A 25,324-nucleotide genomic window follows, 5' to 3' on the forward strand; every position below is an offset into this window, starting at 1 on the left:
GTACTTCCTCAACAAAACGTTTCCTAAAACAAATGTAATGAACAACTCATAGCGTCTATTCGTTTATCAGCAGCGTTGTGTCCTCCTCGTTTTCCTCAACAAATACAATGACCCACATTTTCATGACAACAATCAGGGGAGATTGCGGCGAGGAAAAGCCTCATCTTCTCAGTGATTCCACTCTGAAATGAGGGTATGCTGATGTCATTTGTGCTAACAAGGTGTTTCCTGCGTGGCGGTGCGCCGGCCAGCCGCGGCTTGCCTGTGAGCGTCTCATCTGAGCTCGCCATCTCTCCATGTTAGCTGAACATCATCAGCTCCAACAACAAGCAGGCCGATCCCCTCTCCAGACGAACGGGGTCTGGCTGGTCCGAGCACACCGGCGACCCACCCTCCCTCTGGCCCTCGTTTGTCACAAGCTGACCCTTCCATTTAATTAATTAAAATTAGCATCTGTCCCCGTGGCATTGACTTGTTACGTCAGATAGAATCAGCTTTTGTATCAGCGGCCCGCGGCTGCTGACCTTAACGAGGCCCAAGATCCTAATTAGGCGATGTGAGAGGGAGGTGAGTCGGGGAAAGAAGGAGCTGGACAAGAAGAGAGGAGAGGGGGGCTCTGAGCGGGGGGGCGGAGAGGGTCCCGCTGGGCGAGCGAACCCTGGGGGTAGGGGGGTATTTATACACCATCTTTCACCTCTCCCGCTATTTATCTCCCTCCATCTTCATCCGACATCCCTGCCTCTCCCTCTCAGTCTCATTGTGACTAAAACTACAGATCCAGGATCAGATAGTCATGTTCACGACGTCCCAGATTAGACACTGACCCCAAAATGTGCCACTGTCAGGCTGTGAGGGCCCCCCTCCTGATCCTCGCTGAAGCAGTCAGTCAAGAAAAACTGTGAAAACATGACTCTGATGGTTGTTGGAGATTTGTTTTTTGTTTGATTTTGACTTTCTGGGTTGTGCTTTGGAACCAGAACCTGCTGTTTTACCTTCAGCCTGGCCCTGATGTCCGGGTTCTGGGTCCTTGTCCCACTGATGCGTCCTGGCTTCCTTCTATCCGGGGTAGGTGCTGGTGACGGGGGACCAGCTGATGGAGGCAGACATGATGTGGGCAGCGACTCACTGAGGTTTGCCGAGGTTTGCATGGGCGGCAGCCGGTCCTGAGAGCTCGCTGGCGGTCTTCAAACGAGACGGTGAGTGTTAATAAAGTTCTGAATCAGACTCCCGTGTCCATCGGCGGTCTGTGTTGGAGGTTGTTCGTTAACACGTCGACTCGAATGTGACTTGAGGTCGACTGAGACGACTCGATTTTATCCTGTCAGAGCCACATCAGATCACCCTGGCGCATTGATCCTGCTGGGTGTCTGTGGTAGGAGTGATGATGAGGATGATGATGATGGAGGTGGGGGCGTGGTTAGAGAGAGGACTGGGACCACTGGAGGTGGCCTGTCCGTCACACCTCAGCCGCTGATGTAATGATGGTCGAGCCATTCAGTGCTTTTATGATCCTACATATAAGACAGATATCTTTTTCTGTCAGTTGCCATTCAAATAGAGAGTTTTTAAAAATGCACCTTTGGCAACGTCCCGCCCACGGCGCCAGCTGATTGGTTAGATGTCAGAAGTATCCATTTTAAGATAATGTTGAAAAGTTCCAGTCAAACTAATTCCAAGCTGAAAACCAAACCCTTTCGGCAAAAGTTCATTTTTAACGTGTGTTCTTCTGACATCCAACTTTCACGTTCCCTACAAACGTAAATCAGTTCCTCTCGGTCTCTGACGACTGACATCAGAGACGCGTTCACGGTCGGACGTGAGAAAATCACAACAACCTAAACTCAAGCTAAAGTACTGGATTCATTTAAATCAAGTGAAGACTTCAGAACAGGGCAGTTGAGTCAAAAATAATGTCATACCAACATAAATATCTCAGCGCTCTTTCATCCGAATACACTCTTATCATTTGAGGCTCAGTGGAGATGAAAGTGTCCAGGACACACAGGAGAGCAGGAAAGTGTGTGTGTGTGTGTGTGTGTGTGTGTGTGTGTGTGTGTGTGTGTGTGTGTGTGTGTGTCATGGCTGTGAGGAACTCCTTCAGCCAGTGTTTGTCAGCTGCTGAGCCTTCTCAATATAAGCTCTCTAATTGCTCAGAAAATTACAGCTAACGATGATTACACTTGACACAGGCTGACATTACGGTCGCACCGCAACGCCTTTTGCGCCCCAGCCCCTCGCCATCCTCACCCCCCCTCGCCCAACACCCTCCTCGGGATGTTGTGCCAGCCCCCAGTGACCGCCGCGTGCCCTCTGCTTGTTGAAGCTGTCAACAGCAGCGATGTCGTAAAGTTCAATCAGCCCTGGCTTCACTTTCTGCTGCCTGAAACATTTGTTCATCTGTAAGTCCTGTATGATGTGTGAAACATTGAATGTTACGTGTGTGTGTGTGTGTGTGTGTGTGTGTGTGTGTGTGTGTGTGTGTGTGTGTGTGTTATGGTTACCTTTGTGAAGATTACTGATCGTCTGTCTGATCACACCAGACCCCCTGGAGAGGTGGTGACCAGACGTTCCTGGACAGTGTAGCTGCTGTTAGCATCAGTCTCTGTTAGCTTCAAGCTAAATCTACGTGGCTGGTTCTTCCTGCAGCCTGGAGTCACTCAGGAGTGATGGAGGAGGGAGACCTCTTAGTGAGCTGAGTACTCCTGGTAGTGAGTACTTGGAAGGTGAAGTACACCTTTTGGCCGAATTTTTGCTTTAAGACACATCATCAAACGTTTTCTGACAGTGAACATCAAGATGTTAGCGTAGCCTTTAGCGCTGCTGTTTGAGCTGCCTCTGTGTTATGCGGTGTTAACGGGTCACTGTTGCGATCATCTCACGTGTTTCAGGTTGTTTAAGCGTCTGATGTCCAAATATGGAGTCATGTGTTCCCGCCACCGCGGCGTCTCTGTGTGCGTCCATGTGAAAGTACGTAATCGGCTGCATCTACTGGGGCGCCTGCAGGCCGGGACGTGTCACCTCTTTGTCTTGTCAGTGTTAATGTGAGCATGGCCATCCAGTCGTGGAGCTGTGACAGATCAGCCGATGAACCCCCACGAGCCCACCCACTCCCACCCGTCTCCCCCCCGGCGGCAGGATTAGATATCTATGATTGTCCAGGCATCACCACTGGCATATGGAGTTTTATTTAATTTCAGGTCAGACCCTGTCCGTCAGCGGCACTGCAGCTATGATGCGTCACAGCGCCACGTTATGCCGCTGGGCGTCGCTGGGGTGGCAGAGTGGATCAGCAGTGATTGCACCTTGCTACTCCTGGCTGAGCGCAATCGTGTCACAGCAGCTCGCACGCTTTCACCTGAGCTGGTACGTATACGATGGGACTACGCCGTAGGTACGTATGGTTGTGACAGCTAGCTAAAGATAATGCTGTCACAATACGTAGCAAAGTCTTCAATTAAGGTGACGCAGAGCGCCACATACACGGCGACCCCCGCGGCGGAGACAGCAGCAGCAGATGAGCTGAGCGACCTGAGCTGAGCTCCTGGTCAGGCCTGGGACCTGGCGGAGGTGTCAGGTCCCGTTAAACAAGGGAGATTTTTATGACTTCAATCCAAAAAAACCAAAACAACCTGAGCCTGCTTTTCGTGAAATGACCACAAAAATGTAAGCGCACATGACGTGCTGGAGGTGGCGGCACGAAACCCCTGCTTCAGTACCGGTGCTCCGGGTGGGGGTTAATGTTAGGGGGCGTGCAGGGTGGGGAGAGGAGGGCAGGAGAGAAGAGGAGAGGGGAGGAGGGGGAGAAGAGGGGAGGGAGGACATGGAGTTTTTCCAGCCTTTAATGACAGAGTTAACAACGAGCAGAGTTGATGAATGAACGCGTTCACTTCTTGTCAGTGTTGCGGTCACCACAACCCACGGTGTCATGCTGGTGCTCAGTGAAACCTCATAACTCATGACCACATGACCACCAGCATCATCGCATCCAGGTCAGCCCAGCTGCTGCCTCCTGTGCAGCGGCGTCATGAGCAAAGGTGAAACTGTAAGATGTAAATATCATAAATATCATCCATTGTTTGTTATGTTTCCAGCTAATAAACTAAATACGCTGATGTTCTGTTGTTACGCCCACGCCGTCACGCAGCATCGTCTGGGGGGGGCAGCTCCACAATCACACCATGCTTAACACAGACGTTCAGATCTCTGGGTTGTCGTTTGGCGTTAAAGGGTACTTGTGTTTGTCTGTGGATGACTTCAGCGCTCGTGTTGTAGTCTTCATTATCTGGAGCTTCGGTGATGAAGTTTCCAGTCTCAACCTTGCGTACATGAGAGGCTGGAACTGTTCTGACTGTCCAGGGATGTGGAGGCCCCTCGCTGAGCTCCCGCTGGGACGCTCGACGAGGGGCCTCGGTCCTCTGCACAAACGCACACACTCGTTCATACTCAAACAATCACGGTCTTTCTGCACATGAAACCATGAAATATCTAAACTGTCACCTGGTCAGATTTTTGTGGAAAGTTTCACGAGTTGTTGAGAATGTTAAAGCAGCTAAAAAAGGCGATTCACTGGGGAGAAGAAGAAGAAGCAGAATTCCTCTGGTTTCCTGAAAGAGACCCGATGGCGGCGTGCCTGGTTCTGGTCCGACAGAACTTTCCAGCTTCTAGAAATCCTCTGAGGGAATATAGTAAAACTTTCAAGGCTGCTTGTTTAGCTGACAGACACCTGATTCTCTGGGTGGCGTTTATTGTTTACGGCCTGATAAAAGGATGTGAGGATGGAGCCGCCGTGACGACACGAGGAGGAAAAGCTAAGATGTTGAGAAACAGCAGACGGTCAACGGGACGGAACCTCAGCTGACGGTCTGGTCGTTTCCCTCTACACACGTGTGGACAAAGCTTGTTCAGTCCTGATTGGTCGGAACTGTTCGGCCTACTAATGGGACGGTGACCTCGGGGTGTTCCACTTGACAATCCAACAGAAACACATTCGTGCTGACAGCATTTACAGACGCCACTCGTGCGCACAGCCTCACAGTCTCGTTATGCATCCGAAGCCAAAATCTGGAATTAAAATCTGCCCAACTGATCGGCTCCTCCCTTTAAAAGTTAGAGTCCCACCAGAGGACCCCCGGCCTGGCCCGCGCAGCACTGTTGTCACTCATGATGGAGGTGTGGTGGAGGAGGCAGCCGCCATGCTTGTTGGGGACGTGTGATGCGTTGTGACAGCGGGGGCCCAGGCTGGCGGGCAGTCGCCATGCGGCACCATATTGCTGGGCTCCCCGGGGATGAGGGATCAGCATGCCAGCCTTGCCAGGAAGTGCTAATAGGCGCAACACGTCTTGTTTTCACACATTAAGGCAAGCGAAGGGTGACAGATCAGAGCTGTGATCCCGGCGCCTCAGAGGCAAAGCAGGGGCCGTGCCACCCGTTAGCCGTGCAGGCTAACGATGAACACTCCCCGAGTCAAGCCCACCAATGACAGACGGGCACGGATCTCTGCCGTGTCACCGAGTCGGGCCGTCGCACTCTTCTCTGCTCTTCAACTCCATATTGTAACTGACAATAAAGATTCAACTGTTGAAAAGGGATCAACACTTTTCTCAGAAGACGTCCAGTTCGATGGCGCTCTGAGCTACGACGCCTCCGTCACCGCTTTCCGACTCCGCTGGGCCGTTTGACTGAGGAGAGGAAACGAGCGCTTCTGTGCTCTCGCTGCCTCACCTCCACCTCGGGGGCCGCACGGGTGATTTGGCAGATTCTCCGGCATCTGCCTCCGTTCATCCGCCCCAAAGGTTCCTCACTTGTTCTCCTCCAGTGTTTGAAAAGCCAATCAAGGACTTCTGTTCTTGATCATAATTGATCGCTGCGCCTCCGTGATCAATACTCGCTCCATTTGGCTGAGAGAACAAGAACCTTTTCAGGCCAGATTCAAAACCTGATGATTTTAGCGCTCCTAAAATCTGTTGGAAGAAGTACCAGCGTTTGGGCCGGTCTGGACCACAGGAACACGCAGCGATTGCAGCTCTCGGCACCTTTTGATGGGGAACCTCGTAAGAACCACAGGTGTCAGCCGACTGAAGACGAGTCGACGTCGCAACGCTAAATTTGCCAATTTTTTAAGAAGCTGTATAATCAGCAGCGACCTTGAGGGGAGGTGGTTGTTCTAGGTAGATCCAGTGGGTTCCGGTACCGGCTCGGTCCGTAAGCGCCTCGTGATTCAGTAACGTCATAGATCGTCTCTGCTGACGGGTGGCGATGTTTATTTTACACACGTACGAAGGCGTCATGTTAACTTGTGAGCGACTCATTGTCCCCTCAGACTCAGCTTGAACCGTCGTCGCCTTCTTGGTTTCTGACTGATGGGTCCAACCATTGAGCTTTGGGGGGGGGGGGGGGGGGTCATCGTTCTCACTTTATCTTTCAATCATTTCATTTACTTCTCTATTTTGTGATCTGCGCAGGTTTGTTGGTGCCCCCCCCCGCCCTCTGCTGTGACGATGACCTCACCGCCGCTGTCAGATCCCTCAGAGCGCCTCTGACCAGGTACACGCTCCTGCGAGTGTCTGCTGGGCCAAATCAAATATTGAAACAGAAGACGAGGCTGCAAGTGAAAGTGTTCCGTCCTCCCATGGACGCCAGTCACCAGCCAGCATCCATAATGGAGGATGTGTGACGACGACAGCATGCTAACATGAATGAATGAGTGAACGGCGGCATGAGCATTAAAGTTTCATACAGAGGAGAGGCGCACGTGCACAGCTGGACGATTATACAGGGAAATTAAATGAATGATTTATGGAAATGTAGGCTCACCTCTAGCTCACCCCTGAGGCTGGGGGGGCAGTCCTGATGACATCACAACAGCGAAGGATCTCGTCACAGCTGAATGACGTCACTACAGTTCAGGTATGTCACCCAGTCGATGTCTCCGCCTCCTCCACGTCTTGCGCTCCTGTGCGTTAGGAACAGTTCCACTACGTCAACCCTCCAATCAGAGGAGTCTCTGGTCTCAATTTGCAGACAGTCTACTTCCTGTTTCATCTGGCATGCACATGCTCAGTGTTTGCCAGCAGTCATGTGACATGCAGGTGGGTTCATAAGGATGGGAGTTGAATCTGAAGCCTAAATCTTGAGTTTCAGATCTTGAATGAGTGCAGATGAGGCCCAGCGATCACAACATCCTGTTGAAGTTATTCAGCTCGACAAACATCGTCTGCCCCCCCGGCCCCGCCCCCCCGGCCCCCACCCCCGGCCCCCCACCCCTGGCCCTGGGGACATGCTCTGACTGCTGAAGCGCTGCTGTGAGCGAGTGAGCTGCCAGCCATCAATATGGGTGAGTTACAGAGGTCACGGGTTCAAACGCAGTTCACCGCGTCACGCCGACGCTTGCTGTTCCTCCACCCAGCACTGGGATGGAGTGTGTGTGTGTGTGTGTGTGTGTGTGTGTCCCAGCATGTGTGTTTGTGTGTCATCCTGCTGTCTATATTTTTTGCGTGTTTACTCACTGGGCTGCTCCGTGGGGGGGCGGGGGGGGGTCGATCTCTGTCCTGCGCCTCTGCCAGCTGACATAATGAACACGTAGCCACAAGTGATGGACGCCAGCCCTGATTCCTGCGAGCTGCTGCATCGCTGCACCCAGCTCAGCCCCTGGAAGGACACTGTCACGCGATGACCACGGCGACGGCGGGCGGTGGCCCGTTGGCGTGTCACCAGGGTTCAGCTCAGCTGCTCTCACAGGTTCTCATTTAAAACTGAATTTTAAATCTTGCATCACCACAGGAACACACCTGGATGTCATACGACCACTGGCGTACGCTGAGCATGTGCATGCAGGAGCAAACAGGAAGTTGAAAGTCTACGAAGTGCTTGGTTGCGTCACGTGTGTTTGCCAGATGTTGACATGCTTCATGTCAGCTCTGTTGGGATGTCATGAGGACACAGGAAGATGGCGGCGGCCTCACAGACTCGTCTCACAAACCGTGGAAAAACAGAAGTTTGTGACAAGATCCTTAAAATGCAGACATCTTGTGGCGTGTGAGAACGCCGTTGCTGAGTCGAAAGGCCTAGACGCACCAGCAGCTCCGCCCCTTCTGCTTGTGTTTCTCCATCTTGCTTCTCTGGGCTGAGGTGTCTTCAGGGCTGCCAGGCAGCACTCAACTGTTCTGTGGTTGCTGTGGTTTATGTGGCCATCTAGTGGGCTGCAGCGGCGCCGCTCGCCTGGCGCCGCTGCTGTGCTGAATGTTTGCCTGCTGACTCTTTAGAACAGTCACCTGTGGAAGGAAGGTTCCTTGTCAGAGCAACAAGGTTCTTCATCACACAGCCGGGTGGCGTCTGATCCCCTGAACTTTGACCTCCTCGTTCAGAGTTTGGTTCCACAATCATGAGGGCGGTCGCAGAATTTCAACCGTTTCCATTTTTATATCTGAAATTATACTTTGGTCACATAATTGTGTTTCTCTTTTCTAATTCTGGCTCAAGACTGGACTGAAACCTCATGATTTGTAGGTGGTTTGGCCGGCGAGGCGGCCTTCTGCGATTGATCGTCTGATCTGAATATTAACCCAACCACGGAGGTGCTGGGTTGTCGCCGTGAGCTGCAGCGGCGCTGGCAGTTACACAGAGGAGAGAAATCCCCTAAATTCACTTCCTGTGTTTTTCCCCCGAAGAAACAAAAAGTTAGCTTAAGTTTAAGTGGTGCGTCTCAATCAGCCTCATCGTCATGGTCGCCACTGCCGAGGCTCGTCAGGTGTCAAAGGTCAATGATCCTGGAATGGAGAAGGGAGGACGAGAAGGAGAGGTGACACGACTGAGCTCAATGTCAATCACAGCATTTGAAGTCTGCGTCATTTTAACAGAAAAATGCATCGAGAAACGAATCTGAGGTCCGGGAGCCGAAGGTCAGAGTTCAGTTCTGATTTTCTGGCTTTTCAACTTTTAGCTCCTCTCTCACATTTGAGGCCGAAATTCATGTAAAACAACATCTTACATACATGTAAAAATGAAAGTTACATTCAAATATTGAATCTAAATGTTGAATTTAAATATTAAATCTAAACATTAAATCTAAATGTTGAATTTAAATATTAAATCTAAACATTAAATCTGAATATTAAATCTAAATGTTGAATTTAAATATTAAATCTAAACATTAAATCTGAATATTAAATCTAAATGTTGAATTTAAAAATTAAATCTAAATATTAAATCTAAATGTTGAATTTAAATATTAAATCTAAAAATTAAATCTAAATGTTGAATTTAAATATTAAATCTAAATATTAAATCTAAATGTTGAATTTAAATATTAAATCTAAAAATTAAATCTAAATGTTGAATTTAAATATTAAATCTAAATATAAAATTGGAATATTAAATCTACATGTGTTGCTGGCACGGTCGAGCGCCGCCATGACGTCACACCATTCACGGTGAGTTAAGTTGCTTTTTCATGCTGAGGCCCTCCAGTATTTGTCGGACATCTTAACTCACGCCTGCAGAAACGCCGTTCAGGCTCCCCTACTGGAGAGGACCGGCCGCGCCTGCGTTCACCTCCCGTCATGGCGTCTCGTCCAACGTCTTGACATCGATTTGAGTCCACAGCAGTGGGCGTGGTTTCCTTGGTGATATGAATATTTTCTAAATATTTAGCTTTGCATTCAGCGACGCCTCCAGATTTAATATTTACATTTAACCTTTAAAATTTAGATTTAATATTTAAAATTTAAATTTAATATTTGATTTGAAGTAACTTTTATTTTTACACATAAGATACATATTTTTACATAAGATGTTGTTTTACATGAATTTCTAAATGTTGAAAAGGTACCAGAGTCTCCTGAGATCCTCCGCTCGATGACGATGGCGACAGAAGTTAGTCGTTAGGAACATAGATGAGGTGGCCCGTGGTCTGTGGTGTGATATTGGGGTTCGCCTCTGGTCACATCACCATGGTAACGCTCAGCCTGCGTCCAATGCTAATATTTACAAAAATGTGCAGAGAAGTTCAATATTTCAAATGCTGTGAAATTCCCTCTTTTCTTTGGTCAAAAAAAAAAGGTTTCAATGTAAACGTAACCTTCATTCACTGAGTGAACGTGAGAAGGGCTTTGTGTGTGTGTGTGTGTGTGTGTGTGTGTGTCTCAGCCCAGTGAGCGTCTGTGGTTTTGTGGCCCGGATGGGTGGGTGCTTCAGTGAAGCAGGCTGAGTATTGAGGTTAGCGGCACACAGCTTCACATGCAGGGAGGGTCCACCTCCCGCCTGGGTCGGGGCGTCTGTGGCCCCACCGCTCTGGGTCCACACTCCCTCCTCAAAACTTTCTATTTCACAGAATTAGAACTTTTGGTTGCTGTGAACTAGTTGTTACCAACCTAACCAGACACAAACTGCAGGTTGTATCTTAACGATACCTTTATAATTTTGACATTCATGCTTTATTCTAGACTCTCAAGTCCTTGTTTTACACCACAAGCACCTCTGCATCTTGACCTTCTCATTGAAAATTACCATCCATCCCTCCCTCCATCCATTCATCCCTCCCTCCATCCCTTCCTCCATCCATCCATCCCTCCATCCATCCATTCATCCCTCCCTCCATCCCTTCCTCCATCCATCCATCCATCCCTCCATCCATCCCTCCATGTTCTCCCTCTTCTCCTGTTCAGGGTGGTGGGGGGTGGAGCCTATCCCAGCAGCCTTCCCCCTGGACAGGTCACCAGTCCATGGCAGGGCCAACACATAGAGACAGACAACCATTGGCTCTCCCAGCCACGCCTACGGTCAATTTAGAGTCTGGATTAACCTGGTCCCTCTTGATGTCTTTGGACTGTGGAGGAAGCTGGAGTACCAGAGAGAACCCAGCAGGAACAGGGAGAACATGGAGACTCACCCAGAAAGACCCCGTGCTGCAGCCGGGGCTCCACCCACAACCTTCTTGCTGGGGGCCACAGGGAGGACCACTGCTCCACCCACAACCTTCTTGATGGGGGCCACAGGGAGGACCACTGCTCCACCCACAACCTTCTTGATGGGGGCCACAGTGAGGACCACTGCTCCACCCACAACCTTCTTGATGGGGGCCACAGGGAGGACCACTGCTCCACCCACAACCTTCTTGATGGGGGCCACAGGGAGGACCACTGCTCCACCGGGCCGCCCTGTTTTATATCCCACAGTCACCATTTTTTTGATCATTTTATCTCATAATTCAGACTCCAGCGCTCAATTTCCTCTGTGGTTTGGAGGAATTTTCACATAATTTCAACAAATTATGACGTCATGGAATTTTGAGTTTCATATTTAATAATTTTTTTACTTTTTTATCTCTTAATCAGTCACTTTTCTATGAATCTCATTTTGTATTTCTCAATCTTTAATAACACTTTTATGATATAATTAAGACTTTTTTATATTTTAATTTTGGAATTTCGGCTTATAACCACAAATTAATATTTGTCTGTTCCTGGTAGAAATGAGCCGCATAACTAAACACGTACTTGTACTACATCTAGCACAGGTACAAGTACTTCATTGAAAACAGATTCCTGCGTGGAAGGTCGGCTTCGGTTCAGTTTGAGAGGACGATATTTCTGCTAAAGAGAAGCCGAGCACACAGCCTGAGCGCAGGCTCTCCTTCTCACATTCAGTACAAAAGATCCGTTTATTGTCATTCGTGTAACATCACAATGTCTGAGGGCCATGCATCTGACATCATCAGCACGCCACTGCATACAGAGTTTCAGTGCAAGTTTATTAGAATATTTACAGACAGAAAGAAAAGCTGAGTCTTGGTGTTGCTTCCCCTCATGAGAGTTGAGGAGAGTTTGTCAGCTCAGCCTCACCCAGGAGAGAAACCCGCCCGCCTCCTGCAGGAGGGGAAACCCCATTTTCTTCTCTGAAACTCTCATCTTTCACGGAGCCAACCTCCCGTCTCCTGAGTAAATACGTGGGACTTTTGTTTTGATCGTGTGACATAAAGATCGGACTTCTCCGCTGCTGGATTTGTCTCCTGAACACATTTGGGCACAAAAGACGAGAAGAAGACAAGTTGACTGTCTTGACTTTGTGTCAAACAAGAAAGCAAACGAGGACGTCGAGTGAGGTTCTGATGTGGCGGTGGCAGAGGCGGAGACCAGCACTCAGCATTGCTGCCGTGCAGCTGACGCTCGCTTGTCTTTGGTTAGAAACTGATTTGAGGTCCTCAGATACTGAACTGCTGCACTCGAAGGAAGAAAAACAAAAGGACCAAAAGAACCCAGCAGAGGTCGACGACCTCCATGTCAAATCGAAGCGCTAAAGGGATCGTTTGTTAGCGCGACACAAGCTAATATGTAGTAATACCAGTTTGTTCCTCGGGGGGCGACAGTGAGTCAACCATGACTGACAGTTCACTCCGGATAGTCAAAATGCAAGTAGAGGAAGTTTCCTTGTCATGACGGTGTCATACTGCCCCCTACTGGCAGGAGTGTGGAGCTAGCAGTACTAGCTTGTTCACAGATACTACAAATGGTTTCTTGAAGTGTTCAAATGCAGTTTAGTTACTTTTCTAACTTCTGTTGTGACCCCGTCGGTTCTGAGGCAAGGCGTCAGCAACATTAGCCACATTCTCAGCTGCTCTGCTGGACTACAGACTCCTCCCCCTCCATCACCACTGCAACGTTGAGTTCTTTAAATCAGCTGTTCAATCAGCAATGTCACTGATGATGTCATAACCCTGCAGTTGAGCCGGAGACACGTTGGCTCAAAGGACAGAAGGATGACGGAGTGAGTGGGAGAGGAAACGTTGACTTGAGTGTAACTTGCATATCATGAGTGTTTGTGTGGTGTCCAAGGTTACATACTGATTGACTGACACACAAGTTGTTGATTCATCGTACGTGGCTGAAATATTCACAGGTGACACAGCAACACACGGATGACAGCAGCCCTCTTAGACTTCACCTGCTCGCATCCCAACTGCCTCACACTTTAATTCTGCACCGCTGGATCGCGCGTGCCGCGACCTCACCGGGCCGACCTCACGGAGCCCAGGAGGGGCCACACGCAGGATTCGGGGGGGGTTCTAGGAAGAGAGATTTCTTCCCTAAATTTTGTGATTTATTGACTACAATTTAAAACTTGTTCCTTCAATTTAATGATAAAATACACAAATTGTCAAATATTAGATGATGAAGTCAGTAAAGTTCCATGGATGTTTACTTGTAGAGGCTGGTTAGCTGGTCCTGGATCTGTCTGGCAGCGTGGCGGTGGTATTCACACCTCCAGATGCTCTAATCTACCGTCACATCTCATCTCAGTGACTTCAAACCTGAAAACACGGGTGGGTGCGTGGGGACGGCCCCCACAACAGAAACTGCACATGTGACTGAGAGCCTCAGATTAGCTGACATCAATGTAACTTTTCAAAGAAGAAGCAGATCTCAAGTTAAGATAGAAATAAAAGTCGTGTATCAAAAGAGTTGTCAGCTTGGGGCTGCAGAGAAACGATGGCAGAGCGACAGAGCGCCGGTCAGAAGTCTGGTTCTCATGCAGGCAGCTGCGCGGGCACGTCTGTTCCTGTTTTTGGTGGGCAGTCTGGGCGGGTGTGACATCAAAACGACGGTCCGAGCTTCAGGAAGACAGAAGAGAATCTAGTAGACGGTTTCAAGTCTCTGTACAGAAAAGTGTCCCGACCCATGCAGCAGGGCCGTGAGCCCGCTGGTCGATGTACAGCACACCAGACGCGGCTCCAGACATGTGGCCGATTAACGTGCAAAAATATATCTTCATATTTTTGCCTAACAGATTGACGATATAAATAATAAATTATACATGGAAAATATATATGGGAACAGATACACTGTAGAGGCTAAACTAACTTAAAGTGCTAAGATACGTTTGAACAGGCGGCAAGCATAAAGGTATATTTTGACTACAAATTTCCCTCCATATATAGAGAATGTCAGTGCCCCGCCCTGCAGGGCATCACCAAGCCACACCCACCTGGCTGTCTGTCACATTAATATTCTCCAGTTTGTCAGTTGGTTTGACTGGAATGTTTTGCTTAAAGGAACACGGCCATTTTAAGAGAGAGTCTGTTATTGTCCATTGTCTCCAGAACCGGACAAGAAGATAGAGCCCCTCCACTCGGGAGCTGGGACTGACGCTAGCTAGCTTAGCACAGTAACTGGTGAGGGTGTGAAGTGTTAGCATAGCACAATGGCTGGTAGTGGGTGGGAAGTGTTAGCTTTGCACAATGAATGGAAGCGGGTGGGAAGTGTTAGCATAGCACAATGGCTGGTAGTGGGTGGGAAGTGTTAGCTTTGCACAATGAATGGAAGCGGGTGGGAAGTGTTAGCATAGCACAATGGCTGGTAGTGGGTGGGAAGTGTTAGCTTTGCACAATGAATGGAAGCGGGTGGGAAGTGTTAGCATAGCACAATGACCGTTAGTGGGTGGGAAGTGTTAGCATAGCACAATGACTGGTAGCGGGTGGGAAGTGTTAGCATAACACAATGACCATTAGTGAGAGGGAAGTGTTAGCTTAGCACAATGAGTTGTAGTGGGTGGGAAGTGTTAGCGTAGCTGCGTCTCTGCCTGCATTAATATCAGGAGGGTTGTGTAACCTTGGTGATGAACACCAGTTTAACATGAGGAGACGTTGTAGTGGTAGAATCAGACACGTAGCCGGAACTACTTTCCTGACTGGGAGCAGTGATTTGACGCAGCACCTCCAAAGCTCCACTGGAACTTTGAACAATCAGAGACTTTCATTAAAAGTGGGTGTGTTATTTGAACTGCGTTGTTTAAGAGAAGTGAAAGTGAACTCTGGTCGACATCAGAATTTCTTCACAGTAACATTCTCTCCTCTCATCAACCAGCGTCTGCTGTCTGTCCACGGCACTCAGCGCAGTGATCCAGCAGGACGTCCTGGACTACATGTGAGAGATGTGTAGAAGCAGGCGGACCGTACTTAAAGCTAAGTGGTGTCTGTGGAGGTGGAGGTGGAGCTCTCCAGAAGCCCCGGCCTCACACCCACCTGTGAGCCTGCAGAGCCCCTGAAGCCTCCGGCCTCACACATCCTCTCAGCAAATGTTGCTAAATGAAAGCGAATTACACCGTGAAGCAAAAACAACACCTGAAACTGTCTGAAACCACACAACAAGACTGAGAACACAACAGCAGCAACCACCAGAGCTGAACGCGAGACCATCAGTCTGCATGTAGACGCACAAATCCAAGACGGACCCGTGTTCAAGTGCCTTTCGGAAACAAGCCTCTGCGCCATTTTGCATCCCTACATATAGATTATGACACAGCTAACCCTTTGCCCCCCGTTAGCCGGGTCTGCCAATCTCTTACATAATCTATAAGAGGAGAGTGTGTGCAGGCAGGTTGCCATGGCGATCAAATCTTGCTGTTCTCCAGGTGGGAGTCAATGTGCTTGATGAGGGCATCGTCAGGGTAACCAACGGGGAATATCAGCTGGCACAGAGGGCAGCTCCGCATGTCGCTTTCCTCCGTCTCCATCCAGAGCTGCAGAGTGAAACACAGCGATGGTTAGAAGTTACTCACTCCAGCGGGTCGTCTGACTCACTCTGTGGGAGGCGGCTAAATTACATCACTTGGTGAGTGATCACTTCACACTTACACAACAGGGACCACTCACTGTGCCATGAAATAATATAACAGATAGTAAAACCAGAGGGAAACTCTCCTTCACCCGCTGACTCATCGTGTCATCCAGCCACTCTCAATCAGACTGAAGTTCAATCCTATCTAGTTTTAGTGGGCGGGTCTCTTCCTCCCCCAGGGGAGCCTTTCTGGTCACCGCTGCCGTCTCCTGAAAGGTTGCAGACTGTTTCAGTTTTATAAGTAGTTTTAGAGTGTAAACTAGGAAACAGTGCCACTGCACGTACCAGCATACATGCGTTTGAGTTTTTCATGGCCTGCTAATTTTTTATTCCTGGTGATTCACGACCGCCATCACAAACCTGTAAGGAAACAGGTTGAAGAGCAGCAAGCAGCAGGGAGGCGGCGCTGGGCGTCTGAGAGCCTCACACATCAGCTTGGTCTCGTTTCTAAGTCAGCACTGACTGACGAACTAAAGCTGGACATGAACGTTGTTCTTTAATTCTTTGAATTGCGACGTCTGCCTGGTCTCAGGATTCAGCTGCTACGCCGTACGACTGTTCTGGCTGATGACGGTTGTCAATAAAGATTTGTTTGAAAGCTCCAAAGGAGTTGTTTTGTGCTGTGAAAAAGAGGAAGTTGTTGACGCCCAATGAGCTGTTGTTGTTGAAGAGGATGTTGAAGTCAGTGTTTCTCGTTCATGTGTGTTGTGATCTCAGGAGGAAGAGACACAAAACAGGCGTGTGCAGTTGCCACGGCAACCGGCCTGCCTGCTATGATGCAGCATGTCACTGTAGCACTTTCAAACGCTGTCTGCAACTTGGTGATTTGAAAAATATGCAGCAAAGACGAGGAAACAGCTCGTGAGTCTGCTTCCACGGTGGGAGCGAGACCACGGCTGACCCCGTGCACCGCTGGGGGGCCGCACCGGTGTTTTAGCTCAAACACCAGGCCAGAGAGTAGCTCGCAGCGTGCGCCGGTTCAGGAGGACACGCATCATAGCATGGGGCCAGAAGCAGGCTGCAAATTATCGCATTTGCATGTGTTTGTGCTGAGATCAGAGCCAGAGGGGCTCGGACTGGCGTCTGGGGCTTCGTTTGAAGAGGAGCTTCAGAGTTTGTGTTTTAACTCCAGCCAAGAAGGCACTGTCCCCATCTTTACGCCAAGCTGGACTGAAGCTGGACTGACGCTAGACTGAGGCTGGACTGCCGCTAGACTGAGGCTGGACTGAAGCTAGACTGAAGCTGGACTGAAGCCGGGAGAAGCTGGACTGCCGCTAGACTGAAGCTGGACTGCCGCTAGACTGAAGCTGGACTGCCGCTAGACTGAAGCTGGACAAACGCTAGACTGAGGCTGGACTGACGGGAGACTGAGGCTGGACTGACGCAAGATTGAAGCTGGACTGAAGCTGGACTGAGGCTGGACTGAAGCCGGACTGAGGCTGGACTGAAGCCGGACTGAAGCTGGACTGAGGCTGGACTGAAGCTGGACTGAGGCTGGACTGAAACTAGACTGAGGCTGGACTGAAACTAGACTGAAGCTGGACTGAGGCTGGACTGAAGCTGGACTGAGGCTGGACTGAGGCTGGACTGAAGCTGGACTGAGGCTGGACTGAAGCTGGACTGACGCTAGACTGAGGCTGGACTGAAGCTGGACTGAAGCTAGATTGAAGCTGGACTGAAGCTGGACTGAGGCTGGACTGAGGCTGGACTGAAGCTGGACTGAGGCTGGACTGAAGCTGGACTGACGCTAGACTGAGGCTGGACTGAAGCTTGACTGAAGCTAGATTGAAGCTGGACTGAGGCTGGACTGAAGCTGGACTGAAGCTAGATTGAAGCTGGACTGAAGCTGGACTGAGGCTGGACTGAAGCTGGACTGAAGCTGGACTGAGGCTAGACTGAAGCTGGACTGAAGAGAGAGAGAGCAAACGCTGGACAGAGACGGAACACAAGATTCTGGCTCTTAGACTCCTGAGAAAGTGTCCTATCAACATCAGTGACTGTGACTCACGTTGATGGACGGCCAGGACTGAGCGTGCTCCGCTGACATGTACCCCGGCTGTGGGTGGCAGCTGAGCGTGTTGGGCCTCTGAGGGATGGGGAAGGCTGAGCAAGACGCCGGGCCTCTCATGGCACCACTGGGCACCACAGCGGAGAGAACGCCTAGTGTCCGTGGCGGGCTGATGGGATGCGGGCAGGTCCACTCCTCCTCGTCCTCAGAGGACTGTGGGGGCTGGGGGGCTGGTGTGGAAGGTAGAGGGGGTTCAAAATGCAGGTGGGCCACCTCGGAGAGTGGAAACGGCATCTCTCTAGAGTGGCGCATGGAGCTTTCACCGAGGCCTCCGTCTCCTCCAGCACCTCCTTGATGAGGAGACGGGGGTCCTCGGTGCTGCAGTCCGCCGTGAGGGGAACCCACGTGTTGGGGCTGCTGTTTGTAGCCCTCAACGAACGGCCGGGGCTTGGGGAGGGTAGACACAGGGTCCAGAGAGAAGCGCGGTGGGCACTGGTATGCAGAGGGGTCAGCAACCTCCGAGTAGCTGCGGCGACCCTGGAAACTGGCCCTCAGGTGCTGGGTGGGCGGCCGGCAGGAGTAAGAGGCGGGTCCGTTGTTGACGTCCAGCATGGGTGAGCGGCGGTGCATGTCTGGGGAGAGGCGCTGCAGCACCGGGGAGCGTCTCTGCTGGATGGGGGAGTGGTGTTGAGGAGGTGGGACTGGAGAATGGCGCTGTGAGATGGGCGAGTGGCGCTGAGATACCGGAGAGTGGCGCTGGTGCTGGATGGGAGAATGACGCTGGACTGAGGGAGGACAGAAGAAAACACGACGTATGTGACAAGGTGAGTTAAACAGGACAATGTCCCTGGTGTGGCTCCTACAGCTCACGTGGCCTTTGTACTGCTAACTACTGTGTTCACGTCTCAAGAACCAACAAAGTCACTTCAAAATATCTCCTAACTGACACGCGAGCTTCCTGCTGGACGGCAAAAATGTCAACTAGCTTCTCACGTCTTTCAGGACCAAAACGAACTACAATCAACATTCAGCGGCGAGTGAAATCGTATTTTTCTATCCTGTTGGAGTCGTGTCATGAAAGATGAGTTTCCAAGTTAATAAATTTGCGGTTTGTCTGAAATGGTAACGGATCTCCGTGCCGTGTGGAGCCGCTCAGATGACGGAGGGCAGCTTCTGGCTCTCTCTGATCGGCTGCTTTCACTTTCTTATACTTGAACAGTTTCTTGATAAGATAAACAGTCTTTTCCTTCGACAAATGTCCCGTGTGTTAGCATGAATTATTGGGTTCTACTGGCTTCTAGGCTCTCTACTGCAAACCAAAATTCTAGACTCGTAACGAAATTCTGGATTTGCTTTTGCAACGCTGACATTTCCAACGCTGACGCCTCCATCCGTTCAGGCTGTAAGAGCCATTCTTGTTAGCATGGGATCAGAAGGACTTTGCTCTCATTTGGCTCCAACACCCACCTGAGAAGGTCACTGTGACAGGCACCCAGCAGCAAAGTGGGGTTTCTAGTTTTACTTGCAGTAAAATATTTTCAACTGTTTTGATGGTTTTGTTTTTCACAAACTTCCTTTTTCTGATTGAACCACAAGGGGACAAAACGAACTCCGCAGAGTGGGACTCATTCTGTCAGAGGCCATTTGCAGTTTCTGCCAAATCAAAATGTCTGCAGGCACCGTGGCGAATAAAAGGGAAGCAGATGAGGCTCTTCTACGAATTCAAAAAAAGATCAAGTAGAGTTGTAGTGTTTCCTATAATTACAGAGCACATTGATGAGTCAGTCGCCTCTGCAGCCACTTCAGCTCGACTTCCATATCAAAGAGGAAACATCATTTATGGCCGTTTGGCTGAGGTGTTAAAAGGGAGGGGGTGTTTGCGCTGTGAAGCGCTCGCGCAGCCTTCACACGGCGAACAAACACTCAAACGGGACTGTGAGCGGAAGCATGAAGCGAACAGTCAGATGCCCAGGAGAGCTGAAAGCTGCAGCACAAATTCCCTCATCCCCGATCAGAGAGATGCTGCAAGTGTTCGTTACAGTCAGCCAGAAGCCAGCGATGACTCACATCCATCATGTGCAGGTTATTGTTGTTGTTGTTAGTGTTGTCTGAGTGCGTCTGGTCTGGAATGAGACAGGTTTTTGAGCCAGGTTCTACGTGAGGCTCACCTGGACTGGCCTGCTCCTGGGAGGCTTTCCTCAGGATCTCCGTCTGCTTGGAGCTCAGCGCCTGAAGGCGACCCAGCTCCTCTGTTAGCTCCGTGTAGGCCAGGGCCAGGTTCACCCTGGAGGGGGGAGGAGTGTGTAATTATCATCATCATCGTTATTACTGAACATGACAACGAGCTGTTTCATCATGAAAATATAAACCAGAGAAGAGGAAACATTCTCTTCTCCTTGAACTGAATGAGTTCTGCAGTTCTGGCGCGGTCTCGCTAACAGCCAGCTAATTGAGAGTCTCGTATTTTTAGTGTGCGAGTCACAGCACATAAGTGAAGTGTGTAAAATCACACCGTTTCCTGTGAGATGTGTCATGAGGCCGCGAGGGGCCGTGGCGTTGACAGAGCAACTCTATTTCTAGAAGCGTAAACAAGCCTGGTTGGATGACGGGCCCGTCCGTCCTTAACCATGGCAACCAACTCACACAGGCTCACAGCGCAGGAGCTCTCATTCCACTGGATGTGGTTACCGCGGAGACGCAGACATCACGTAGGAGTTTCTAGCTAAGGTGGAAAGAAGCAGCGATCATAATTGACAACTGCCGGCTGCCTCAAATCTGATAATGGACCGGTGATGGCGAATGGCTCACCAGGTTTTTGAACTCCCCGTCTTCTCGTGACTCGTTCCAGCTTCAGCAGCGGTAGATTAGAACGTTAACGACCCGACCGGGGAGACGAGAAACCTTGAAATCTAACGTGAACCCTGCTGCGATAACCCTCTAACCAGCGAGCAGGTTTTAGCAACCCATCGACATGAAAGGTTGTGACGGCGTATTCAGATAAAAGAATCAAGATCAGCAGCAAAAGCAGCCGTTCACCGGCGGTGAGTCCCATCAGGCCGACTCCAGCTGAGGGGCTCAAGGCTGCCGAGGCGCCGGCATGTAAAACTGTTCCCGCATGAATGATGGTGTCAGACCCATTCACCACAGCGCTCCTCCTCGTGTGGCCATGATGTCCTGCATTTGATTATTGAGCTTTTTAATCATGATTTGAATCATAGTCATTTGTTGCTGACAGCACATTTGAAACGAAGGTGAACCTTTTTCTGCTTTTAAAAGTAGACAGAGATCCTCATGGTGCAGAATCCCAGTCCAGAGGAGTCAAAGTGTAGGAAGTAAAGTGGCGCCGGGAGGAGAGGCCGTGTGTGGCAGGACTGGATTGAATAAAAACCAGGATCAAGACTTGAAACAGAATTTTAGGATTTAAAAACAACAACATTTGAATGAGGTCCGGTGTTTCTGTGCGGCCGGTGAGCGTGAACCCTTCAGCAGCACCTCGCGCTCTGGAGGCCTGGCGGCGGCGGGGGAGGGGGGGTCTGACTGACTTCAAGTCGGGCCTCTGATTTAGAGACGTTGAGTGATGTGTTTGAATCTCTCAGATCGAGTCACGCCAGCCTGCTTCCGACATACAGATGGTGCCAGATTAACTCAGATTACATGCATGCATATTTTCTTCTGCAAAAACAGGAATAGAGAGACGTTTCGCTGCAACATCAAAAAAAATGACCGAGACAGTAAATGAGACCGGAGATGAAGAACGGCACTTTTAGCTGCAGGTTCCAACTTCTCGACGACGTGCTGATGAATCTCCCCTCTGCCTTTTTCCGTAACGGTAAAAGACCTGCACTAAAAGACGCCGTCCCACTGTCGTGGTGAAGCCAGACACCATCGCAGGGAAGCTCACAAGCCACAGAAACATCAAATAAGTCATAGCTTCCACGGGTCGGGGGCTTGTGCGGCCGGCCCACCCACAGCAGGTTTCCAGCAGCCAGATGATTCAGACTGCATCCCCCGGCCCACCACCTCAGCCCCCTGGCTGGAGCGGCAGAAGCAGGCCTGAGCACCGGCATCTGCTTTGGTCAAAACCCTCCTGATAAAATTCCAGTAACTGAAGGGACTTCCTGGCACAGCAGGGGGAGCTTTCAGTCAGGCGCTCACAGCACAGCTGTGGTGACAAACTAGAGTTTGCCCACCTGTTCCACCTCGTGTTCTCGACGCTGCTCCCACACTGGCGTCGCCTCTGAGTTTAAGGTGGAGCTGCACCACCTCTCGCTCATCCAGCCGCTGATGGGTGAACACCTGAAGAGGATGCAGGAGCCGGCCTCCCAAACATTGTTGGTCTCTGTCTTTGAACGCCTAAAAACACGTCTGCAGCCTGTGCTTTATTTTAGTGAGCTTCCTTTTTGTTTGTAGCAGAATGAGCAGCACGAGTGTGTGGGACGGCGTGAGCGCTGAAGGGGGACTCGTGGCAGGGAATCGATCCAGCAGTGTGTGTGAGTGTGAGTGTGTGAGTGAGTGTGAGTGTATGTGTGTGAGTGTGAGTGTGTGAGTGAGTGTGAGTGTATGTGAGTGAGTGTGTGAGTGAGTGTGAGTGTATGTGAGTGAGTGTTAGTGTATGTGAGTGTGAGTGTGTGAGTGAGTGTGAGTGTATGTGAGTGAGTGTGAGTGTATGTGAGTGAGTGTGAGTGTATGTGAGTGAGTGTGTGAGTGAGTGTGAGTGTATGTGAGTGAGTGTGTGAGTGAGTGTGAGTGAGTGTGAGTGTATGTGTGTGAGTGTGAGTGTGTGAGTGAGTGTGAGTGTATGTGAGTGAGTGTGTGAGTGAGTGTGAGTGTATGTGAGTGAGTGTGAGTGTATGTGAGTGAGTGTTAGTGTATGTGAGTGTGTGAGAGTATGTGAGTGAGTGTGAGTGTGTGTGAGTGAGTGTGAGTGTGTGAGTGAGTGTGAGTGAGTGTTAGTGTATGTGAGTGTATGTGAGTGAGTGTGAGTGTATGTGAGTGAGTGTTAGTGTATGTGAGTGTGTGAGTGAGTGTGAGTGTATGTGAGTGAGTGTGTGAGTGAGTGTTAGTGTATGTGAGTGAGTGTGAGTGTATGTGAGTGAGTGTGTGAGTGAGTGTGAGTGTATGTGAGTGAGTGTGTGAGTGAGTGTTAGTGTATGTGAGTGAGTGTGAGTGTATGTGAGTGAGTGTGAGTGTATGTGAGTGAGTGTTAGTGTATGTGAGTGTGTGAGTGAGTGTGAGTGTATGTGAGTGAGTGTGTGAGTGAGTGTTAGTGTATGTGAGTGAGTGTGAGTGTATGTGAGTGAGTGTGTGAGTGAGTGTGAGTGTATGTGAGTGAGTGTGTGAGTGAGTGTTAGTGTATGTGAGTGAGTGTGAGTGTATGTGAGTGAGTGTGAGTGTATGTGAGTGAGTGTTAGTGTATGTGAGTGTGTGAGTGTATGTGAGTGAGTGTGAGTGTGTGAGTGAGTGTGAGTGTATGTGTGTGAGTGTGAGTGTGTGAGTGAGTGTGAGTGTATGTGAGTGAGTGTGTGAGTGAGTGTTAGTGTATGTGAGTGAGTGTGAGTGTATGTGAGTGAGTGTTAGTGTATGTGAGTGTGTGAGAGTATGTGAGTGAGTGTGAGTGTGTGTGAGTGAGTGTGAGTGTATGTGAGTGAGTGTTAGTGTATGTGAGTGTGAGTGTGTGAGTGAGTGTGAGTGTATGTGAGTGAGTGTGAGTGTATGTGAGTGAGTGTGAGTGTATGTGAGTGAGTGTTAGTGTATGTGAGTGTGTGAGTGAGTGTGAGTGTATGTGAGTGAGTGTTAGTGTATGTGAGTGAGTGTGAGTGTATGTGAGTGAGTGTTAGTGTATGTGAGTGAGTGTGAGTGTATGTGAGTGAGTGTTAGTGTATGTGAGTGTGTGAGTGTATGTGTGTGAGTGTGAGTGTGTGAGTGAGTGTGAGTGTATGTGAGTGAGTGTGAGTGTATGTGAGTGTGTGAGTGTATGTGAGTGAGTGTGAGTGAGTGTGAGTGTATGTGAGTGAGTGTGAGTGTATGTGAGTGAGTGTTAGTGTATGTGAGTGAGTGTGAGTGTATGTGAGTGTGAGTGTGTGAGTGAGTGTGAGTGAGTGTTAGTGTATGTGAGTGAGTGTTAGTGTGTGAGTGAGTGTGAGTGTATGTGAGTGAGTGTTAGTGTGTGAGTGTATGTGAGTGAGTGTTAGTGTATGTGAGTGTGTGAGTGAGTGTGAGTGTATGTGAGTGTGTGTTAGTGTATGTGAGTGTGTGAGTGAGTGTGAGTGTATGTGAGTGAGTGTTAGTGTATGTGAGTGTGTGTTAGTGTATGTGAGTGTGTGAGTGAGTGTGAGTGTGAGTGTATGTGAGTGAGTGTTAGTGTATGTGAGTGTGTGAGTGAGTGTGAGTGTGAGTGTATGTGAGTGAGTGTTAGTGTATGTGAGTGTGAGTGTGTGAGTGAGTGTTAGTGTGAGTGAGTGTGAGTGTGTGAGTGAGTGTGAGTGTATGTGAGTGAGTGTTAGTGTATGTGAGTGTGTGAGTGAGTGTGAGTGTATGTGAGTGAGTGTGAGTGTATGTGAGTGAGTGTTAGTGTATGTGAGTGTGAGTGTGTGAGTGAGTGTGAGTGTATGTGAGTGTGTGAGTGAGTGTGAGTGTATGTGAGTGTGTGAGTGAGTGTTAGTGTATGTGAGTGTGTGAGTGAGTGTTAGTGTATGTGAGTGTGTGTGAGTGTGTTAGTGAATGTGAGTGTGTGAGTGAGTGTTAGTGTATGTGAGTGTGTGTGAGTGTGTTAGCGTGTGTATGAGTCAATGAGTGTTAGTGAATGTGAGTGTGTGAGTGAGTGTTAGTGTATGTGAGTGTGTGTGAGTGTGTTAGTGTATGTGTGTGTGTGAGTGTGTTAGTGTATGTGAGTGTGTGTGAGTGTGTTAGTGTATGTGAGTGAGTGAGTGAGTGTTAGTGAATGTGAGTGTGTGTGAGTGTGTTAGCGTGTGTATGAGTCAATGAGTGTTAGTGAATGTGAGTGTGTGAGTGAGTGTTAGTGTATGTGAGTGTGTGTGAGTGTGTTAGTGTATGTGTGTGTGTGAGTGTGTTAGTGTATGTGAGTGTGTGAGTGAGTGTTAGTGTATGTGAGTGTGTGTGAGTGTGTTCGTGAATGTGAGTGTGTGAGTGAGTGTTAGTGTATGTGAGTGTGTGAGTGAGTGTTAGTGTATGTGAGTGTGTGTGAGTGTGTTAGTGAATGTGAGTGTGTGAGTGAGTGTGAGTGTATGTGAGTGTGTGTGAGTGTGTTAGTGAATGTGAGTGTGTGAGTGAGTGTTAGTGTATGTGAGTGTGTGTGAGTGTGTTAGCGTGTGTTAGTGAATGTGAGTGTGTTAGCGTGTGTATGAGTCAATGAGTGTTAGTGAATGTGAGTGTGTGTGAGTGTGTTAGTGTATGTGAGTGTGTGAGTGAGTGTTAGTGTATGTCAGTGTGTGTGAGCTTTAGTGTATGTGAGTGTGTGAGTGAGCTTTAGTGTATGTGAGTGTGTGAGTGAGTGTTAGTGTATGTGAGTGTGTGAGTGAGTGTGTTAGTGTATGTGAGTGTGTGAGTGAGTGTTAGTGAATGTGAGTGTGTGTGAGTGAGTGTTAGTGTATGTGAGTGTGTGTGAGTGTGTTAGTGTGTGTATGAGTCAATGAGTGTGTTCGCGTGTGTGTGAGTGAGTGTGTGTGTGTTTGAGTGTAAGTGTATGTGA

At 49.5% G+C, this 25,324-nt stretch overlaps 1 protein-coding gene and 1 long non-coding RNA gene across 7 annotated transcripts in view; one reads left to right on the forward strand and one right to left on the reverse strand.

The window, feature by feature from the left end:
* Window positions 1-1,094: 1,094 nt before the first annotated feature.
* LOC147240109 (uncharacterized) lies at window positions 1,095-13,447 on the forward strand. The gene is made up of 3 exons (XR_015111421.1): window positions 1,095-1,196; window positions 6,462-7,333; window positions 10,662-13,447. It is a non-coding gene; the product is annotated as an uncharacterized LOC147240109 (long non-coding RNA).
* tbkbp1 (TBK1 binding protein 1) overlaps window positions 11,509-25,324 on the reverse strand; it is a 54,758-nt gene continuing 40,942 nt past the window's right edge. For all 6 annotated transcript variants that reach the window (XM_086194543.1, XM_086194539.1, XM_086194538.1 and 3 more), the window contains 3 exons: window positions 19,785-19,900; window positions 17,617-18,401; window positions 11,509-15,510 (listed from right to left, as the gene is read on the reverse strand). In XM_086194543.1, the coding sequence (XP_086050669.1) occupies window positions 15,382-15,510; window positions 17,617-18,401; window positions 19,785-19,900 (1,030 nt within the window). In that variant the 3' untranslated portion in view covers window positions 11,509-15,381. The remainder of the gene's footprint in view (window positions 15,511-17,616; window positions 18,402-19,784; window positions 19,901-25,324) is intronic.

Source organism: Aulostomus chinensis, chromosome 23 (genome assembly GCF_037954235.1).
Source record: "Aulostomus chinensis isolate RoL2024-O1b breed Wild chromosome 23, RoL_Achi_v1.0, whole genome shotgun sequence".
Classification (NCBI taxonomy): Eukaryota; Metazoa; Chordata; class Actinopteri; order Syngnathiformes; family Aulostomidae; genus Aulostomus; species Aulostomus chinensis.